At 41.1% G+C, this 18,128-nt stretch overlaps 1 protein-coding gene across 10 annotated transcripts in view; it reads right to left on the reverse strand.

The window, feature by feature from the left end:
• The window catches only part of ralgapa2 (Ral GTPase activating protein catalytic subunit alpha 2), a 119,323-nt gene that overhangs the window by 77,135 nt on the left and 24,060 nt on the right, over positions 1 to 18,128 (reverse strand). For all 10 annotated transcript variants that reach the window (XR_011038628.1, XR_011038630.1, XR_011038631.1 and 7 more), the window contains exon 4: positions 628 to 685. Coding sequence is in view for 5 of the 10 variants with exons in the window: in XM_068339638.1 (XP_068195739.1) it covers positions 628 to 685 (58 nt within the window). In the remaining 5 variants the exon portion in view is untranslated. The remainder of the gene's footprint in view (positions 1 to 627; positions 686 to 18,128) is intronic.

The following is an 18,128-nucleotide window of genomic DNA, read 5'->3' on the forward strand; positions in this document are numbered from 1 at the left end:
AAAACTGATGACTGTGAAATTTTCCGAACAAACTTTTAGGGTTTCCTGTCTGTGCCCAATTTTTCAGACACAAACCACACTAAAGTGATAGAAGGTGAGAGTTCCTAATTTTCCTCGGCTGGTTGGAGTCTTTCTCCTTTTGGGAACCACTTGACTATTTCTTTTATGTAAATTTCCATGGCTACTTCTGAGCGGAGCAGCAGAATGCAAACCATCGTCTAAATGATGCTAAATGGTGTAAAGAGTGATACGATTAAATAATTGATAAGAGTGTAATATAAAACAATAGACATTCTTTCCATTATCGTTCAGCGCTGGCTGACATACAACAGTTATAATTGGGGTTATCGCTTCTTGCAAGGATTCTCCTTTTCTGTGCATGTGGGACTGAAATCATGCCAGCATAATTAAATTACTTATTTGCATTTCAAATAAAGTGCTCATTTGCATTTACATCCCTTCTAAGACTTCTAATCATTTTCTGTTTATTACGGAGGGTTTCAGGCATAGCTTAAGTGTTTTTTAGAGGTGACAGAAACATTGGGAGAGACAGACACACAGAATGACCTCTGAGGGGTGATGGAGAGACAAAGCGTAGCATTCAAGTTAAATAATCAACACTCATACCTATACTGTGAAACTGCCATCGGTTGTAGATTTTCTCAGGCAGATGCTGTAGAATTTTCTGATTAAAAAAAAGGTTAAAACATGATTAATAGTTGTTACATTTCAGGAATAACAACAGTACAACGGTTGCATCAGTTTATGTAGAAAGGCCATTGAACTAAAGGAAAATCTGGTTTTCCAATTTGCCTTTATAGATTAAATGAACCACTCAACACAATATTACTAATTTAATACAAAACTGACTAACATACACAAAAAAAAACTCTTATGTGATAGTAAATGAGATTTGTGCTCGAGCCAGTTGGTCTGATAACAGAAAACATTCGAGGTTGTCAACTTGTTTCTTGGAACATCTGTTGATTGCCGTCTATTGTCATTAATAGATCCTAAAATAAAAAGGAAAAACAATAATTGACTTTGCTTTAAATAAATCAGTATACCCCTCATGTGGAACAGTGTGTCAGCATGACAAATAAAGATTCTGATTCTGAATGTCATGTCTGTTCCCTTTACCTTTACTTGGCCAAGCATGCCTGTTGATCTGAGTGACACAGGATAGCATGGAGAAATGTCATCACCTGCCCGTAATGGTATTACGGGTCAATTAGTGCACTCTAACATTTCAGCAGTCTGTCATTATTCCTGAATGCAGCAACAAGTTAACTGGTTCACGCTGCAAGGATTAAAAAAGGCTTGGAAACCAGCAGATTTGAGTATACGCATTCACACCTAGTTAATAGTCAGAGCACTGATGGCCTAATAGCTCACTTCTCCTCATTCCTAATCACTGACCCAATGAGACTTCATAATTGCAATTTGAGGTCAAGTCTCTCCTCTACTGCCTTAAGTATGCTGTTCTGACCCACTACACTGGGAAAGCAACTCAGATCGACATGATAAAAAGCTCATCTACCCTGTAGAATACATCAACAGGTAGCTAAAAGGAATCAAAGAATGGCAAAAACATGCAAGAACACAATGCATATTTATGTAGGTCCACAGCAGCCACAGACAATTCAAAAAACACTTAAGGAGGCCATGAGACATTTAAATGTAGAGGAAAATAAGACTGCCACGATTTTTTCTTTGTTAACATGACAAGAAGCCTTATGCAGATAAAATGATGCAATCAGAAACTGAAGTTGATAACTGTGAGCACACAAATGTCATGTGCCTTATCAAAAGAAATGTCATTTTAACAATAAGATTTAACAATAAAATATAACAATAAACGTGCTATTCACATAACATGGGTGAATATCTTTCCACTAAATGATCCCAATGTACTGTAAAATATAGATACTATCAGAGCAGGACTGCTCTGAAATGTTGCATGTGGTGACATCATCTTTGCCTGCGTTACGCAGAGCTGTGCTGGTCCAGAATTCTTTTCATGAGCATTTCAGTTTGTCAACAACTTCTTTGTTCTCCATCATCCTCCATAACTTTCCCTTCTTGTCCTCTAGGAGTAAATCCTTAACATTATCAGTCACAGAGGAGACACTGAAAGACATAAATCACTTAAGGGGTGATGGATGACAGTCTGCTCTGTTCAATTTCTCTCTGATCCACAGACGTGATGGTATGCTCGTATAGGACTGTGGCTGCACCTTGCCATTGATCCTGCATGGGATTATTATATCTCTGTTCAGGCCTCTTTTATGCCATCTCCTTGGGGCAGCAGATGCATTATGCTAGGCGATAACACAGCAGGATAGCCTGCTAAAGCTTTTTCCATGTGCATGTGTGTGTGTGTGTGTGTGCGTGTGCGTGCGTGAGCAGATACAATAATTTGGCCTTTCTCCCTCCTAACAGAGCACAGGGATGGGTGAGGGGGATGGAGATGGAGAAGCTAGCTCCGAAAGACTCCCTGCAGAGCTGGAATGCTGCAACAATGAGGAATTTACTGGCTGACATGAGGCGAATGCAGAGCCTGCTGGACTGAGGGTCGGTGGAGTTACTCTAATCTGCAGCTATACTCCAGCATAAAGATGTGGGCATTACTGTGGTACAACTATAGCCTTAACACATTTACATGATCCGTACTTAGGCTTCCAGTTGCAGGCCTGGAGCATGACACAGAATATACTTCCCCTGAGGTGGTCCACAAGGGCTTTTTAATGGTGATAACAGACATACAGTGCTTCAATGAGAAATGAATTGTTCAAAGATGATTTCATTGTCTGAGGACAATGACATTTCCTGAGAGAAGAAAAGACACTAGAAAAAAAGTTTTACCTACTAGCTAGTAGATCTAGGGGAAAGGGTTTATGATTATATTATCTTAGCAGTACAGCATGTTAATGGTTTGACCTACAAAGAAAACAAGACATTCGGCTGTAAAATCCTTTGTAGATGTCATGTCAGTTACACAACTTGCTTTGTTTAAAATGCTGTTATTGTAGATAAAATTAATCTGCTGATTAACATACAAACAAATTACTGAGCATGCTGTCATTAGGTGATTTACATTTAAAATACATGTCACATAGCTCCAAATATAATCCAATTTAAAGCCTGAAACAAGTGTTTTTTGTTGTATTTTATAGTCATATACTGAATTCACTTCGGGCGGCACGGTGGTGCAGTGGGTAGCGCTGTCGCCTCAACACGGTGGGTCCGGGTTCGACCCGCTCTGTGCGGAGTTTGCATGCTCTCCCCGTGTCTCCATGGGTTCTCTCCGGGTTCCCCGGCTTCCTCCCACCTCCAAAAGCATGTGCTTCAGGTTGATTGGCCCGTCCCAAATTGCCCATAGGAGTGAGTGTGTGCATGCATGGTTGTCCGTCTTTGTGTGTGGCTGCGCGGTGCACTGGCTTCGTGCCTGGAGTGTCCCCCGCCTCATGCCCTATGCTGCTGAGATAGGCTCCAGCTCCCTGTGACCCGCTACGGCGGGTGAAGCGGCAGAAGATCAATGAATGAATGAGTGCACTTCATTATGACTGCGATAAAGAGGTGTCTCATCTGGGATATACCCCACCTCTCGCCCACAGCCAGCTGGGATAGGCTCCAGCATAACCTCTGACCAGCATGGATGATTTCGATACTTTGTCCTTCAAGAAGAAGATGATGAAGAATGAATAAATGAAAAGATTGAGATGAATTATTGTGAATCTTAATTCTTCATTGCAGCCAGTAGGTGGCAGCAGCACAGTGCAATAAAACTCCAGCAGCAGGTCACTCATAAGTCATTCTCCCCTGTGCTCAATTTGTCTCCGAACTGGAGCAGACTCTCTCTAGGATCATCTTATTTTCATGACGTTTAAATACACAGGACCAGTAAAAAGTTTGGACAACCCTCCTTCACTTGTATAAAAACATGTGCCCCAACTTTTGTCGGATATTTTTGGACAAGAAAACAAACCCATTAAAAAATCCATTCCATTGCATGTGAAATAAGTAGTTGTCAATATCTAGAACTTAATGGAAGTTCAGCTTAAATGCTAAACATAAACACACATTAAAACATAGCCTCAGACAACCGCATTGCTTGACTCAGTCTGTTCCATCTGCAGAGAGAGATACGCTTCAACTATCTCTGGGGATTGTGGGGGTCGTGACAATAAGGCACTGTTTTTTCAGAACTCCTGAGCTGAGTGGCACTGGCATTTTTTAGTACGGAAATATATAAAGTACAATTTATTTCCAACCTAAGATTTTCATCTAAAGGAATATGATGCAATGACACCCCTGAGAATGAGACAACGGGTGTTCATGACACATAGAGATGTGTTATTAATTAGTCAATTACTGACTTAATATTTAAACTGAACTTAAAAGTAGCTTTTTGGTGCCGTATTTATAAGATCACGATACAATACATACATACTTTATATGACTTCCAAGGGAATCTAATATTTTATATTCTATTTATATAATATAACTGCTTTGTCTTTATTTGTGAAAGCTAAGGTTTTGGCTCAGTTATATGCAAATTAATTTATCTGCAGGAACACAACATGTTTAAAAATATTTATTCCTTTTTTTTTGTCTGCATGTGTTCTCATTGTTTGACCCCATAAAAGGGGGTCAACTTTTTAAGAGATCAATGCTTGTTTTAGTTTTGCAGCAAAATCTTTTATATATTTTAATGCACGCATGTGACCATCACCAGTCCCCTCTGGGATCTAAGTTGTCATTCTTTATTAGGATTTCCTATTGTGAGCCAGAGAGGGAAGTGCTGCACCTCTTAGTTGAGGGGGAAGCAAAAGAAGACAGGGAGAGAAAAAACACAAACAAGGTAGTGGATAGGCAGGCAGTGCTGTTGGAGTGAAAGAGATTTGACCTGTTTTATTATATTTCACAACTGATACCTTAATACCAATGTTATAAAATATCAGAGTAGGCCACCAGAGGAAAACAGTGTAGAAGGAAGATAGTGGGCATGAGATTGTGATGTCTGAAGGGAGACCCATCACATTCTAACAAAACCCAATGGTTCTCAACAATTGGACTTGACAGAAGCTGGTAAGCCCTGAACCAACATGCATGTGTTATGGAAACCGATGCCCAGAGAGGCTACCAGAACCCAGCAAGGCCAGGCTAGCTGAGTGCCCCCAACCCCAGTAGCCAGGAGCATCCAGAAGCCAAAGAGCCACCCGGGGCGCCGAGAGCCACGTAGACCCAGAGACCAAGAGGAGGCAGTGGCTGTGGCCACCCAGGACAGGCCCAAGAGGCACGGGGTTATTCTTATGGCATTGTCCATGCCGGTCATGTCGTTATTTTTGCAAAGTTTTTGGTGGTTTTCGGAGGATAGTTGTGCTGCCACTTTGACCAGGACAACCCTCTGATTACAATCTCAATCCATATTTCTAGTTAAATGGTTCAAATAAGTAAAATGTCACTGCCTGGAAATAAATGAAAACTGCTTTTTGCCACGACTGAGCTTAATTGAATTTACAATATAAATGTTAATAACAATAACAATAACAACAATAATGTTACCCCAGAAGAAAAAGCCATATAACTCACTGTCAGATTGAGAAACAGGGCCTTTCCACGGAGGATTAGGACGGAAATGTGGCTCAAAATGCTGAATCAGGTCCACATGACAGACTAAAAGGTCACACTGAGGTCACATCCTGGAGAGAAACTGGGTATGCACATGCTTTCCTCTGAGTGTCGTTGGTCCCAGGGTCATCCCTTAACCTGTCCCACAACCTCAGTGGCTCCATAATCAAACTGCAGTCGGACAACTACAGTCATACAGGAGTGTAAACAAACCAAGTCCCTTGAGGCCACAGAAGCTCGATCTGGTCTTGTGACAGCATAAAACAGTCTTCTGTTACTAACGCTGGTCTTGTAGCAGCGGAATTATAGCTAAAGACTTTTGGCATCATTACCATCTGGCAACAAACCTTTGTGTCACAACACATCTAAAAAATTTTTAAATTTAACTGAGTACCAGGATGACAGAATTTGACAGAATACAGCTGGAATCTACTATAATACAGATATGACAAAGACTTTTGCACTAAATCTTAAGAAACACACAAACTGTCTATGTAGATCATTGTGCTTTGGATGTTTCTCCTGTAAAGCTCACTAAAACGAAATGAAGCTCCACCTGGTGCCATTGCCTGCTGGGGGAACTACAGATGCAGATCTTCTTCATTCACTTCGCTGATGAACACCTTAGTCAGTGAAGCATGAATGATCTGGATTAAAACCAAAATCTGGTACATTGTTCTTTAGGCAATACCGTACATCACCAAAATCTGTTCATTTTCAGCTATTTCAAACAAATGCCGGCAAAAGCCATAATCTCCTTGCTGGGCTTGCACCAGGAGCTAGTATGACTAAGCCACTGTGGCTCAGTGTAAACAAATTGAGTAAGCCACAAAAAGCCACATTCTGTGTCCAAGACAGCAGCTTGCTATAATAGCAAGTAAAACTTTCAAGTAAACATTGAGTAATATTTTGTATGACTGTATTTTCACATAGTGAATGCAAGTTTTCAATTGTTGGGGGGTGTAAAACCACACTTGTCGTGGAGTATGTGTGTGGGGGGGATACCCGGTCCGGGGGGCCTCCCCCGGGAAATTTTTTAGAAAGTGGGGTTGCTTTCCTGCATTCTGGTGCATGCTGAGGGCAAAATCTTCTGTTCAGTTTACCTACAAAAACACACTGAAGTCAATAGTTCAAACTTAACTATCTTTTAATTTTTTTAATTCAATCCTACTTTATGCAGGTATAAATGTGAGATTCAACAATTGAAAACTTGCATTCACTATGTGAAGATACAATCATACAAAATATTACTCAATGTTTGCTTGTTAAGTTTTACTTGCTATTATAGCAAGCGAGGTGAATACACATTTACATGCATCGCTGGTTATTTCTTTCGGTCATAGGGATCAAAGGTCTAAGACTACAAAAAAGTATTGATAATATCTTTCATTTACCTTCTGATCGGTCTGTCACCACTCCTACCCTCTCTCAGCATTCACCATTTTTGATTAATTAGTATTTTTACACAAATTCTACTGTATGACACTGGATTATTAATTTCTTTAGATCGATCGTCCTCGCCTTGTCGTACACCAATTTGCGGGTTTAGCTTGTAAAAAAAGAATCTTTTTGTTTTTCATTGGACGAGAGGAGGTTATGACCCGAGTGTATATTTAATGATCGGGAGCGTTCGGGTCACTTCGGCTAAATTCCGTCGGCATGCGGAAATAGCGGAGCTAGTGAGCGGAGCTAGTGAGCGGCGCTAGCGAGCGGCGCTAGCGAGCGGCGCTAGCGAGCGGCGCTAGTGGAAATAGCGGCGCTAGCCAAAATAGTGGCTCTAAAGAGCGAAAAGTTGTAAGTTTTAGCCTTTCTTCCATAAAAATAAGAACGCCACTGTGGCTAGACAGTCTGAAAATCTCGTAGCCAATCTGGAATTTACTTCGCCTATGGCGAAGTGGCGAATGGCTAGCGTGAGCCCAGCCTTGGTGGAGCTCGTAAAGCTCTCAAAATCTCTAACTGTTCACCACATTTATAGAAATCAGATTCATTTCCATCATGAAGTCTCTGAGGCTGCATTTAGACTGCAGGCATATTGGATTTCTTGCCTTATCTGATATTTAGGGTTGACTATTCACACTGTTTTTAGCAACTGTCCAAATGCGATCTGGCTCTGTTCAGACTGGGCAACATTATCGGCCGATGTGACAGATTGCCGTAACAACAACGTCGGGGCGGAGGCCTCGTTCAGTGCATGTAATGTGTGAGGTCATATAATTGAAATGGTGGCAAACATGAAGTTTTGTTACCTTAGTGTATTGGAGGTATCATTGACTGGTAGAGGTGGAGAAAATCTCACACACAACAACATTGTCAACTTCTTCCACCTTTTACCAATCCCTAATGCGCGACACTCTCGTCTTGCTCTCACCTCGCGGATATGACGTCATGGTCCACTATATCCGATCGAAGACACATCTGTCCATATCCGACACGAAACTACCTCCCCAATGTGATTTCAGTCCGTCACGCAAATATCGGACATCATGCGGATATCACTGTTTAGACATGCGATATAAATCTGGTAAAAATCGAATATAGGCGACCTGTCTGAACAAGGCCCGAGTCGCACTCATACCACTGCGGGGTATCATTGAAAGTCTGTGGTGCAAGTACAACTCTCTTAAACATTACATAATCTATGTACAAAGTACATCAAAATAGAGAGAGAGGATGATGTCTGTGTTAATATGATATCACAAAGGCATTATTTGCACCACTGATGTGAGCAAAAGCATAAATACAGTGGAGGAAGTAAGTATTCGATTCCCCACTGATTTCAAAAGTTTGCACACACAAATAACTAAACAGTCTATGATTTTTGGTCGCTTTATTGTAACAGCAAAAGATAGACGAAAATCTAGAAAATGCTGTAATATTTTTTAAAAATTGCATTTCATAGAGGGAAATATTCGATCCCCAACTAATCATGAGCAATGTTGGCTCCAGTCCTGTGACATATTCATAATTCCAGTTGTTAACTGCATGAGAGACATTCATTCATTGTCTACCGATTGCTCAGCTTGGCGGGTTACAGTTGCTGGAGTTTAACCCAGATAACTTGCGGGCAAAAGATGGGGGACACTCTGAGCATGATGCCAGAACACTGCAGAACCACATGAAAGACAAACAACCAGTCCTGCAGACACTCACGGTCAATTTGGAGTGATCAATTCACCTAAGGTGCATGTTTTTTTGTGGGAGGTGGAAAGAAGCCGAAGGACCCGGAGAGAACCCACACAGACACGGAGAGAAAATAAAAAATCTGCAGAGCGGGACTGTATAAGAGATGCCTGTCCCAAATTGTCACCTGTGTAAAAAGCCATCTGCCCAGACACAGTGACATCTCCACCATGGTCATGACCAAAGAGCTGTCTGAAGATGTCAGGGACAAAATTGTTGACCTACACAAGGCTGGCAAAGGCTACAAAACCTTAGGTAAGAAGCTGAGAAGGTGAAACTATTGGTGCAATTATTCTGAATTGGAAGAAGTACAACAAAACTGTCAATCGCCCTAGGGTGGGGCCCCATGCAAGATATCAGGTTGTGGGTCTCAATGATCATGAAAAAAGTTAGACCAGCCTAGAACTCCATGGGAGGAGCTGGTCAATGATCATAAGGCAGCTGAGACCACAGTCACCAATAAAACTATTGTAATACACTGAGAATCAAATAAAGATAGTTAATAAAGATAGAAATAAAGATAGTTAAGTTTGAACTATTGACTTTAGTGTGTTTTTGTAGGTAAACTGAAGAGAAGATTTTGCCCTCAGCATGCACCAGAATGCAGGAAAACAACCCCACTTTCTAAAAAATTTCCCAGGGGAGGTTTAAAATCCTGCAATGCACGCAAGGCACCTCTGCTCAAGAATGCTCACATCCAAACCCATCTCAAGTTTGCAAATGAACATATTTATGACTTCAAGAGAGACTGGGAGATGGTGTTGTGGTCAGAGAAGACCAAAATCGAGCTTTTTGGCCACAACTCTCCTCGCATTTGGAGAAAGAGAAATGCTGAATGTAAGCCCAAGAACACCATCCCCATCAGCCAGCATGGTGGTGGAAGCATTCTCTTTGCCTCATCGACGGAAAGTTTCGGTGAAGAGAATCGTGTGTGATAACCTTTTTGCCTCTTCCAGGACAGAGAAAATGTGTCATGGATGGGTTTTCCAGCATGGCAATGACCCATACCATACAGCCAAGAAAGCAAAGGAGTGGCTCCATAAGAAGCACATCAAGGTCATGGAATGGCCAAGCCAGTCTCCTGACCTTAATCCTATAGAAAATCTACGGAGAGAGCTGGAGCTTTGAGTTTACAAACGCCAACAACAAATAAACAAAGTCAATGAGTCTGCTGCAGAATTGAAACCAAACGTTGTGCCATTGTATTTTTCTTGCTGTGCTGACAATAGTAGCCTCTTTGCTGTCTGTGGATGCAAAAAAGTCTGACCGGGGCCGTACTGCGCTTACCCAAAGGAGCTTTGTCATCATCATTTTCAAACAGTTACTTTTTCCTTGTTTACACAACACTAATTCAGTGGCATTTTGAAAAATTTCCACTCTGGAGCCCGTTCACAAAAGATTGCAGTTTCAGTCCATGAAAATGCAGTTCTCGGATCAACACACGGCCAACTGCAACAAAAAGTTTCCATTTTTGATTGAAATGGGTCCCAAACATAATGTTTCGTAATCTAAAATTACAAATAATTTGTGGATTTTAGTGTCTACAGTACACAACAAGATTTTGAAATTTGTAAGTAATCTGTATACAAAACGAACAAGGCTAATAACATATCAGCTGGACATGATCTTCAGGACCTCGGATGATATAACAAACTTGATTCTGTTGTGACATCACTGCATGGAATCAGGAAGCCGCTCCTGTGAACATGGGTCTTGCAGTTGGACGAGGAAAAATTTGGACAAAAAAATTTGGGAATTTAATTACTGAAATCTTGGATGCAGAGTCCTCCAAGATGAGGGGCACATTTAAAAAAAAAAAAAAAAAGCATCTGTGAAGTATGCGGGTGAAGAAGGAAATTTTTAGCCCATCCAGATTAATATGGGACGTCTCTTCTGTAGTCTGAACAGTCACACACCACATGAAAACTGATTTTTGTGGGACAGCTTGAAATCACACTCGGGAGGTAGTTTCATATTGCATTTGGACAGATGCGTGTCAGTCTCCAAACACACCTAACCGTTCTGACTGTCCGTGACATCGCGCCGCAGGAGCCAATGTGCACTATGGCGAGTGGAGGACACCTCCGCCCTGATGTCGTTGCTGCGGCAACCTGTCAAATCAGCTAATAATGTGGCCCAGTCTGAACAGAGCAAGATCACATTTGGACACTTGCTTAAAACAGTGTGAACAGTCAGCCCTAAAAATCGGATTTTAAAGGCTTGTAATCCAATTCGCCTGCAGTCTGAAAGCAGCCTAAGTGCACACCGCATAAATAACCTGCCATTTGTGTGCTAGGAGACAATTAATAATAAATGAGATATACAGTGTTTAGAGGAACAAGTGTTGCCAGGTAGACAACACTTTTTTCAGGGACGACAATGCCAAACCACATTCTGCATGTATTTCTACTATATCACTCTGTTGTAAAAGAACCCTGGTGCTAAAGTGGCCTTCTTTCATGTCTGACTTCTCATTTATTGATAATGTTTGGCATTGTAAAACAAAATATGATAAAGGGGACCCTGAACTCTTTTGCAGCTGAAATCCTACATAAGGAAGGAGTCTGAAAATCCCTCTTTCAAAATTACAGCAATTATTCTCCTCAGTTCCCAAACACTAAGTGTGTAAAAAAAAAAAGTGAAGCAACACAATAGTAAACACGACCTCAAACAATGGCAAATTCAAGTAATACAAAAGGAGATACTTTTTAAAACAACAACAACACTCCCCTGTTTCAACCTTGTGCCATTGTCAACTGTGTTGTCTTTGTGCTATTTTCAATTACATACATATTGTAATGATGTTTTGTAATGACAAAACAGTTTTTATTCACATTTTGCACAGTGTGGCAACATTTTGGAAGCAGGCTGTAATTGCATTACCTGCAGCAATCCTTCAGCAGCAGAGACAATAAGTACCGTATTTTCCGCACTATAAGGCGCACCTAAAAGCCTAAAATTTTCTCATAAACCCATAGTGCGCCTTATAATCCGGTGTGACTTATATATGGATTAATATTCATATTAATATTGGTTAAAACATCATCGCTGAAAAAAAGCCGGTAGTCTGGCCGCCAGTCATGTCGCACTCCGCCACCAGAGGAGCACCTTCACAAGGCACTCAGGCCAACGACCCCTAACAACGGTAGTCAAGGGGCGTCACCGAAGTCCCATGAATGCAATCATGACTGCCTGAGCAGCGCAGCTCAATCTAGTGGACGGATTGCGCAACTACAGTCGCTACAGTTTATCAAATAAATTTTATTTATTTTTTATTGTGTGAACTTTATAATCCGGTGCGCCTTATATATGAAATAAATTATAAAACAAACAAATTATTGAGGGTGTGCCTTATAGTCCAGTGCGCCTTATAGTGCGGAAAATACTGTACATCCCTGATGACTGCCATTAATCCTTAAGGGACAGTAGACTAATTTTATTAATGATTAAAATCTTCCAACACACTGATGAACATTAAATCCCATGTTGTTAATATAGGCATAATGGTATTTAAATTCCAATCACTTGCCACATCTTGACTACACACACTAGTCCCTACTGAAAATGTTTTGCAACTTCTAAAATCCAGTTAAGAACAAAAAATATTTTTAGGTGTGTCTCAGTAGAAGGGAATTAATATCCGTGCAATGCAGTATTTACACAAAAGGTAAATTAAACTGACCCTCTATAAAAAAAACAAAAAAACAGTACTATTAGATGTGCAGTGAACGTAAGCCACAAATGGTAACATAAAGAATGTTGTTCAAGAGGACAACTATGAGGACTACAATTCAGCTATATTTTCCCAAACGCTAATGTAAAAGACGAGGAGAAAATTTTCTAGTACAAAAATGGTACCTTGTTGGTATGCAAATAATGGGAGATAGAGCAACAGGCAACTTCCTTCTGTAGTGGGAAGATGCCTTGGACACATCGGCAGTGCTCAGGAGGTAAACTGGCACATCCCACTGCCAGTTCACACTAACTTTTTGTTATAGTTGAAAATAGTTGAAAACTAATTTAATAATTTATGTCTCTGATACTTGTGTATAGTACTGTAGTGGAAATCCGGGTCAGCCTTGGTGTCACCCGAAGTTATACCAGACGGGCTCTGGTATACTGGTGGATACCCGGCGGCAACAAAGCTCTGATGTCAGTCACTCAGTCAGTCATCTTCAGATTAAAACCACTGTATCCACCGCAGCAGGTCACGGGGAGCCGGAGCCCATCTTGGCGGCATAGGGCGTGAGGCGGGGGACAATCCGGGCACGACGCCAGTGCACCGCAGAGCCAAGCTCTGATGTATGGATGCATTTTTTTTAAAAATAAAAGGGAAAGTGTGCAATGCAATATCTGCAAGACAGAACTTGCCTAACACGGCAGCACAACTGGGATGTACAAGCTCTTGGAAAGGAAGCATGCTGTGGTTTGTGTCAATGATGAAGAGGAAGTGTTGTCTTGTAAGCTAACTGGCTAGTTAGCTGCAAATATTAGCATAAACAGAAAGCTAACTTACTACTTAGTCATATAGCTGTAAACATAAAATTAGCAATGACGATTTGAATCATTAGCTGCCCTTAGCACACAAATTTCATGCGTGTCTATAACATTAACAATATTAATAACACCTTGATTACACGTGCCTACCTCATTGTTGCTATGTTTGATGTCAAACACAAATTGAGGGGGAAAAAACGTGAAATAATATATTTTTGTGTTGTTGAGGCAAGTGCTTTTTCCTTATTTTACTCAGCTGTTTGCTCTTTATGCTACACAGTAAAACAATTGTTTGTTGCTACAAGCATATTTCATAAAAGGTTAAATGAACTATCACCTTAATTGTCTTTGTTTTTAGTAAGCATATCCTTTAAACACTTCATGATGAAAACTAATGATGCTTGTATAAGAGCAGCTTCATGCTGGTGGTATAAGGTGTATGTTTTAACATTCATCTTACATATGATCGATTATAAAATTAATCATTTGTGGCAGCACTACAGCAGACACAAAAAAAAATCCCTGAAGGGATTCCAAAGCTGTTAAAATTAATCCACTGGACTTCAAGAAAGTTTCGCCTCTTATCTAAGAAGCCTCTTGGCTTCTTGGGCGTTTCGCCTCTCGTCCTAGAGGTCTCTTGAAGAGAGGCAAAAGGTTTTCAAGAAACTTTCTTAAAGTCCTGTGGATTGATTGAAACAGCTTTGGTGATAGCTGTTGATCTTGATGAGGGGGGGTTTCAGCAGAGTTCAGGGGGAGGGACAAAAGATTATTCCCTCTAGATATCCATTACTCAAACAGGCCCAGCATCAGTCATGACACACCCAGTCAATAACACACAAATAAGGAGGTATATACCTCACCATGACAGCATTGTAATCCTCACATCTGCTATTAAACCAGACAGGTGAATGGAGAAGGACTTACATTAAGTGTTGTGCAGGAGGGGGTGTGTGCGTGTGTGTGTGGGTGGGGGGTGGTACTGACAATGATCTTGGAGAGATGAGGAAACAATAACTTTTTATAAATTGTTGAACTGAAAAAGCTGGTTGGCAATGCTGCCATCTGTGTTAAGTACAAAAATGGCATTATCCTTCAACAGTCCTTTTTCCATAACAATCTGAAATGCACGCACGCACACACATTTTGATTGTTTAGTGTTATTTGTGTTTTTCTTGTGTGTATGTGTATGTGCTATGATGGGGTCCCCCATGGCATTGTCTTTACTTGAGACACACTGAGGCTGGTCTCGCCACCCAGCTCCACGGTGGAGATGTTGCTGCTGGCTATGAGAGATCAGAGGCCTGTACCATAAAGCTGGATTACGGCTTAGCGAGATAACTTCAGGCTTAACCCTGGCTTTTTGGTGCCATAAAAGTGGCTGACTTTCTATCGGGCTACACTGTCGCGGTAACCTATGCTGAACACCTAACCTGCTCCGGGGCAGGATAAGTTCAGGATAAGAGCTAAGCAGGTATAACAGCCCCACCTACTGACCAATCAGTTCTCTTGGAAAATGGGCTGTCCGTTTTATGAGAACCCGGTGGATCTTAATGCACAGCTTGTGCGAAGAGCGCTCAGGTGCGAGAGAATATTTAGAAATCGCTGTAATCCTTTCAAATTGCCGGAACAATCACTATACGAAAGGTACAGGTTTTGGGGAGAGGGGTCACATCACATCTGTCAGCTGCTGGAGCCTTAAACCAGTAATGTAACGCACCGCAACCACGCGATGACAGTCCTGCAGACAGTGCGCATTGCACTGAGATTTTTTGCCACAGTTAATATATTTCTTAGTGATGTTTGTAATTATGATGTCCTTAAATCCCTCGTTGGATGGGTTACAAGCAAGCCACAGATAAAATGCAATTAACCAATTATTTGTTTAAGTAAATCATGGATTGATTCATTCATTCATAGGTACTTTTATGGATTCTGTTGGCGATGCCGAAAACCTCGGGAAGAACACAGTATGTAGAGCCATTCATAAAGTCGCAGGGGCTACAATAACATGCCATAACGAAAAATGTCATACACACATACATTTATGAAACACACAAATGTTACTGTAGTCAGATATACAAGTGCAGTCATAGTGGGGAAGTAATATTATAATGGCACTAACTTCCGCATTGACACAGTCGGCAATTTTTTGCCAGCGATCCTCATGCCGTTTGGCAGCTGCAACTGTGTTGGTTTTTGCCTGGATTATTGATTTGTATTGCTCGTATTTTTTAATTATTATTGTTTGCTCCTCCATTGTGAAATATGCGGCTCAGGCCGGTTTGCTGCATGTTTGAGATTGGTCGCATGCAGCAACCTTCGCCCTTTTTATGTGAGTGCACACAGATCTAGAGTGGACAAGCCTGAATTGAATTAGTGAGTTGATAGCCGGCTTTATGGTACCGAAAATCCGGGGGGCAGATGTCTCGGTAAGTGAAGCCAGATAAGTGAGAGGAAGCCCGGCTAGGTTAATCAAGCTTTATGGTACAGGCCCCTGAGGCCTGTACCATAAAGCGGATAGCTGGCTTTATGGTATAAGTAAGTGGCTGCGGTGCGTTACATTACTGGTTTAAGGCTCCAGCAGCTGACAGATGTGATGTAACCCCTCTCCCCAAAACCTGTACCTTTTGTACAGTGATTGTTCAGGCAATTCGAACAGATTACAGCGATCTCTAAATATTCTCTCGCGCCTGAGCGCTCTTCGCACAAGCTGTGCACCAAGATCCACCGGGTTCTCATAAAAAGGACAGCCCATTTTCTAAGAGAACTGATTGGTCAGTAGGTGGGGCTGTTATATCTGCTTAGCTCTTATCCTGAACTTATCCTACGCCGGAGCAGGTTAGGTGTTCAGCATAGGTTACCGCGAAACGTAGCCCGATAGAAAGTCAGCCACCTTTATGGTACCGAAAAGCCAGAGTTTAGCCTGAAGTTATCTCGCTAAGCCTTAATCAAGCTTTATGGTACAGGCCTAAGGTGGAATGTTTTACTAACAAACATGCTCAGTTCTTGAGAGGACAAGTCGTCTTGTACCTGGATTCTCCCAACAAGACACTGGAAATTTTCTTTCAGGGTGAATCATAAAAATATATCCTACGGTGTTTCGAATGTGGGTATGTGGGGCACAAACAGGTCAGATGTCCTCAACACAAGCCAGTTAATGTACCTGCTGTTAATGGTGGCAGCCTGAGTGGTTCAACAGCTGGACCAACATAGAGCGAGGCTGTTAAAGCCCACTTGGCTCCAGTGAAGGTGCACCAATGTCCGTCAGCTGAGACCGCAGTTTCAGAACCAGAACTTGCTGTGGATGACTTGACCGCTGGTCAGCAATCAACAGTGCACTCCAATGACAAGTCATTGGGAGGAAAATCCCATTATGGGGCCAACGGCACAAGGCACCAAGAGTTCCTATAGTAAAAAACAGTCATACGAAAGCTGTGTGAAGGTTTTGAACCTTCAGACTTTTGATAGAGTCAGGGAATCAAGGTAGACTGTTGTGTTCGGCTCTAGCTTTTCCCCTAATGGCAGCTGCTTGATCTATTCTGAAACAGAAACTGGGGGGGCTCTTTGGTCTTCTGACGAGATTGGTGGATGGGTTCGGAGAGGTGATCTCCATTCCCCTTATTTTTTGAACCAAATATATACAAAATTATATGACATTGATTTCAATAAATTTATCTTTGCTACTGCAAAATTCAGGAGAGGATTCTTCTGACCCTCCTCATATTTTCAGTGTTGGTTGCTGCTTGGCTGAGTGTCGAGTAGGCTTTTGACAAGCTCACAAACACCTCTAGTTTTAAGGCAGTGTGGTCTTGTACTCATGGGGTTGCATTTTTAATTTTAAATGTGATGGAAGTCTGAACGTGTAAGTATAATAATGTCAATTCTTGCACTGATAAGAATCTATGCCATAATTTAATGTTTTATAAATCTGTGTGACAAGCCGATATACAGCACAATATCTTGTGTTGTGATATTGGTTATTCATAATAGTTCTTATTTCAGTAAGGAATGTTAGGATACATTTCTTAATCATCTGCATTTGTCAAGACCCTGTGCTACAAAATATAACCTCTGGGATGACACAATAAATATTAGAAGTGCTTTTATGTGAGCAGAAACTCGTGAATTGATATCACATTGATTTCATATGGTCCAACATGCCTGATCTAGCATGATGTGGAGAGCAGCAGAACCCAAGATCAAAGCCAGCCTGTATCTGTCCTGTACACAGCACTCAAAGCAAGCTTATCTCTTTACTACACGGGTAAAAGCACACATCATCACAGGCAGGGGCTAAAACAGGACAAATGAGAGTTAAGCTGCTTTCAATGTTAGCTTCTCCTGGAAAGATGAATCCATAAATATGTAGAAGGCATACATCTAGGCTTTATTTACAGGTTAGATGACTGCCAACTCAAACGAGCATCACAAGACCAACAATATAAAATAATTTCTAAAACGTATAACAAATTAAAGAACAAGGCATCTATGATAATATGAAATACAAATTGTGCAAGACTTTTTAAATGTGGGTGAACGTGCGGAACACGTAAATTTGCCTTTGTGACTTTTGTGTCATAGTTGATATTTAACCTGTGATAGAAAATAGGTAAAAGTAGAAAGCAGCAGCATAAATTCTATTTCTAAATAGCAATATAAAACATATAAAAAGTATTAACCCTTGGCTAGTCCTCCACTTATGACTATAACACCAATATGTTATGAGGCGGGAGTTGGTAAAGAATCTGAAAAAAATATCACCTTACATTTATTTACATGTAATCGTCTAGAAAAATACAGATGGGTCATCAGTGGAG

This window comes from Antennarius striatus, chromosome 17 (assembly GCF_040054535.1).
Source record: "Antennarius striatus isolate MH-2024 chromosome 17, ASM4005453v1, whole genome shotgun sequence".
NCBI lineage: Eukaryota > Metazoa > Chordata > Actinopteri > Lophiiformes > Antennariidae > Antennarius > Antennarius striatus.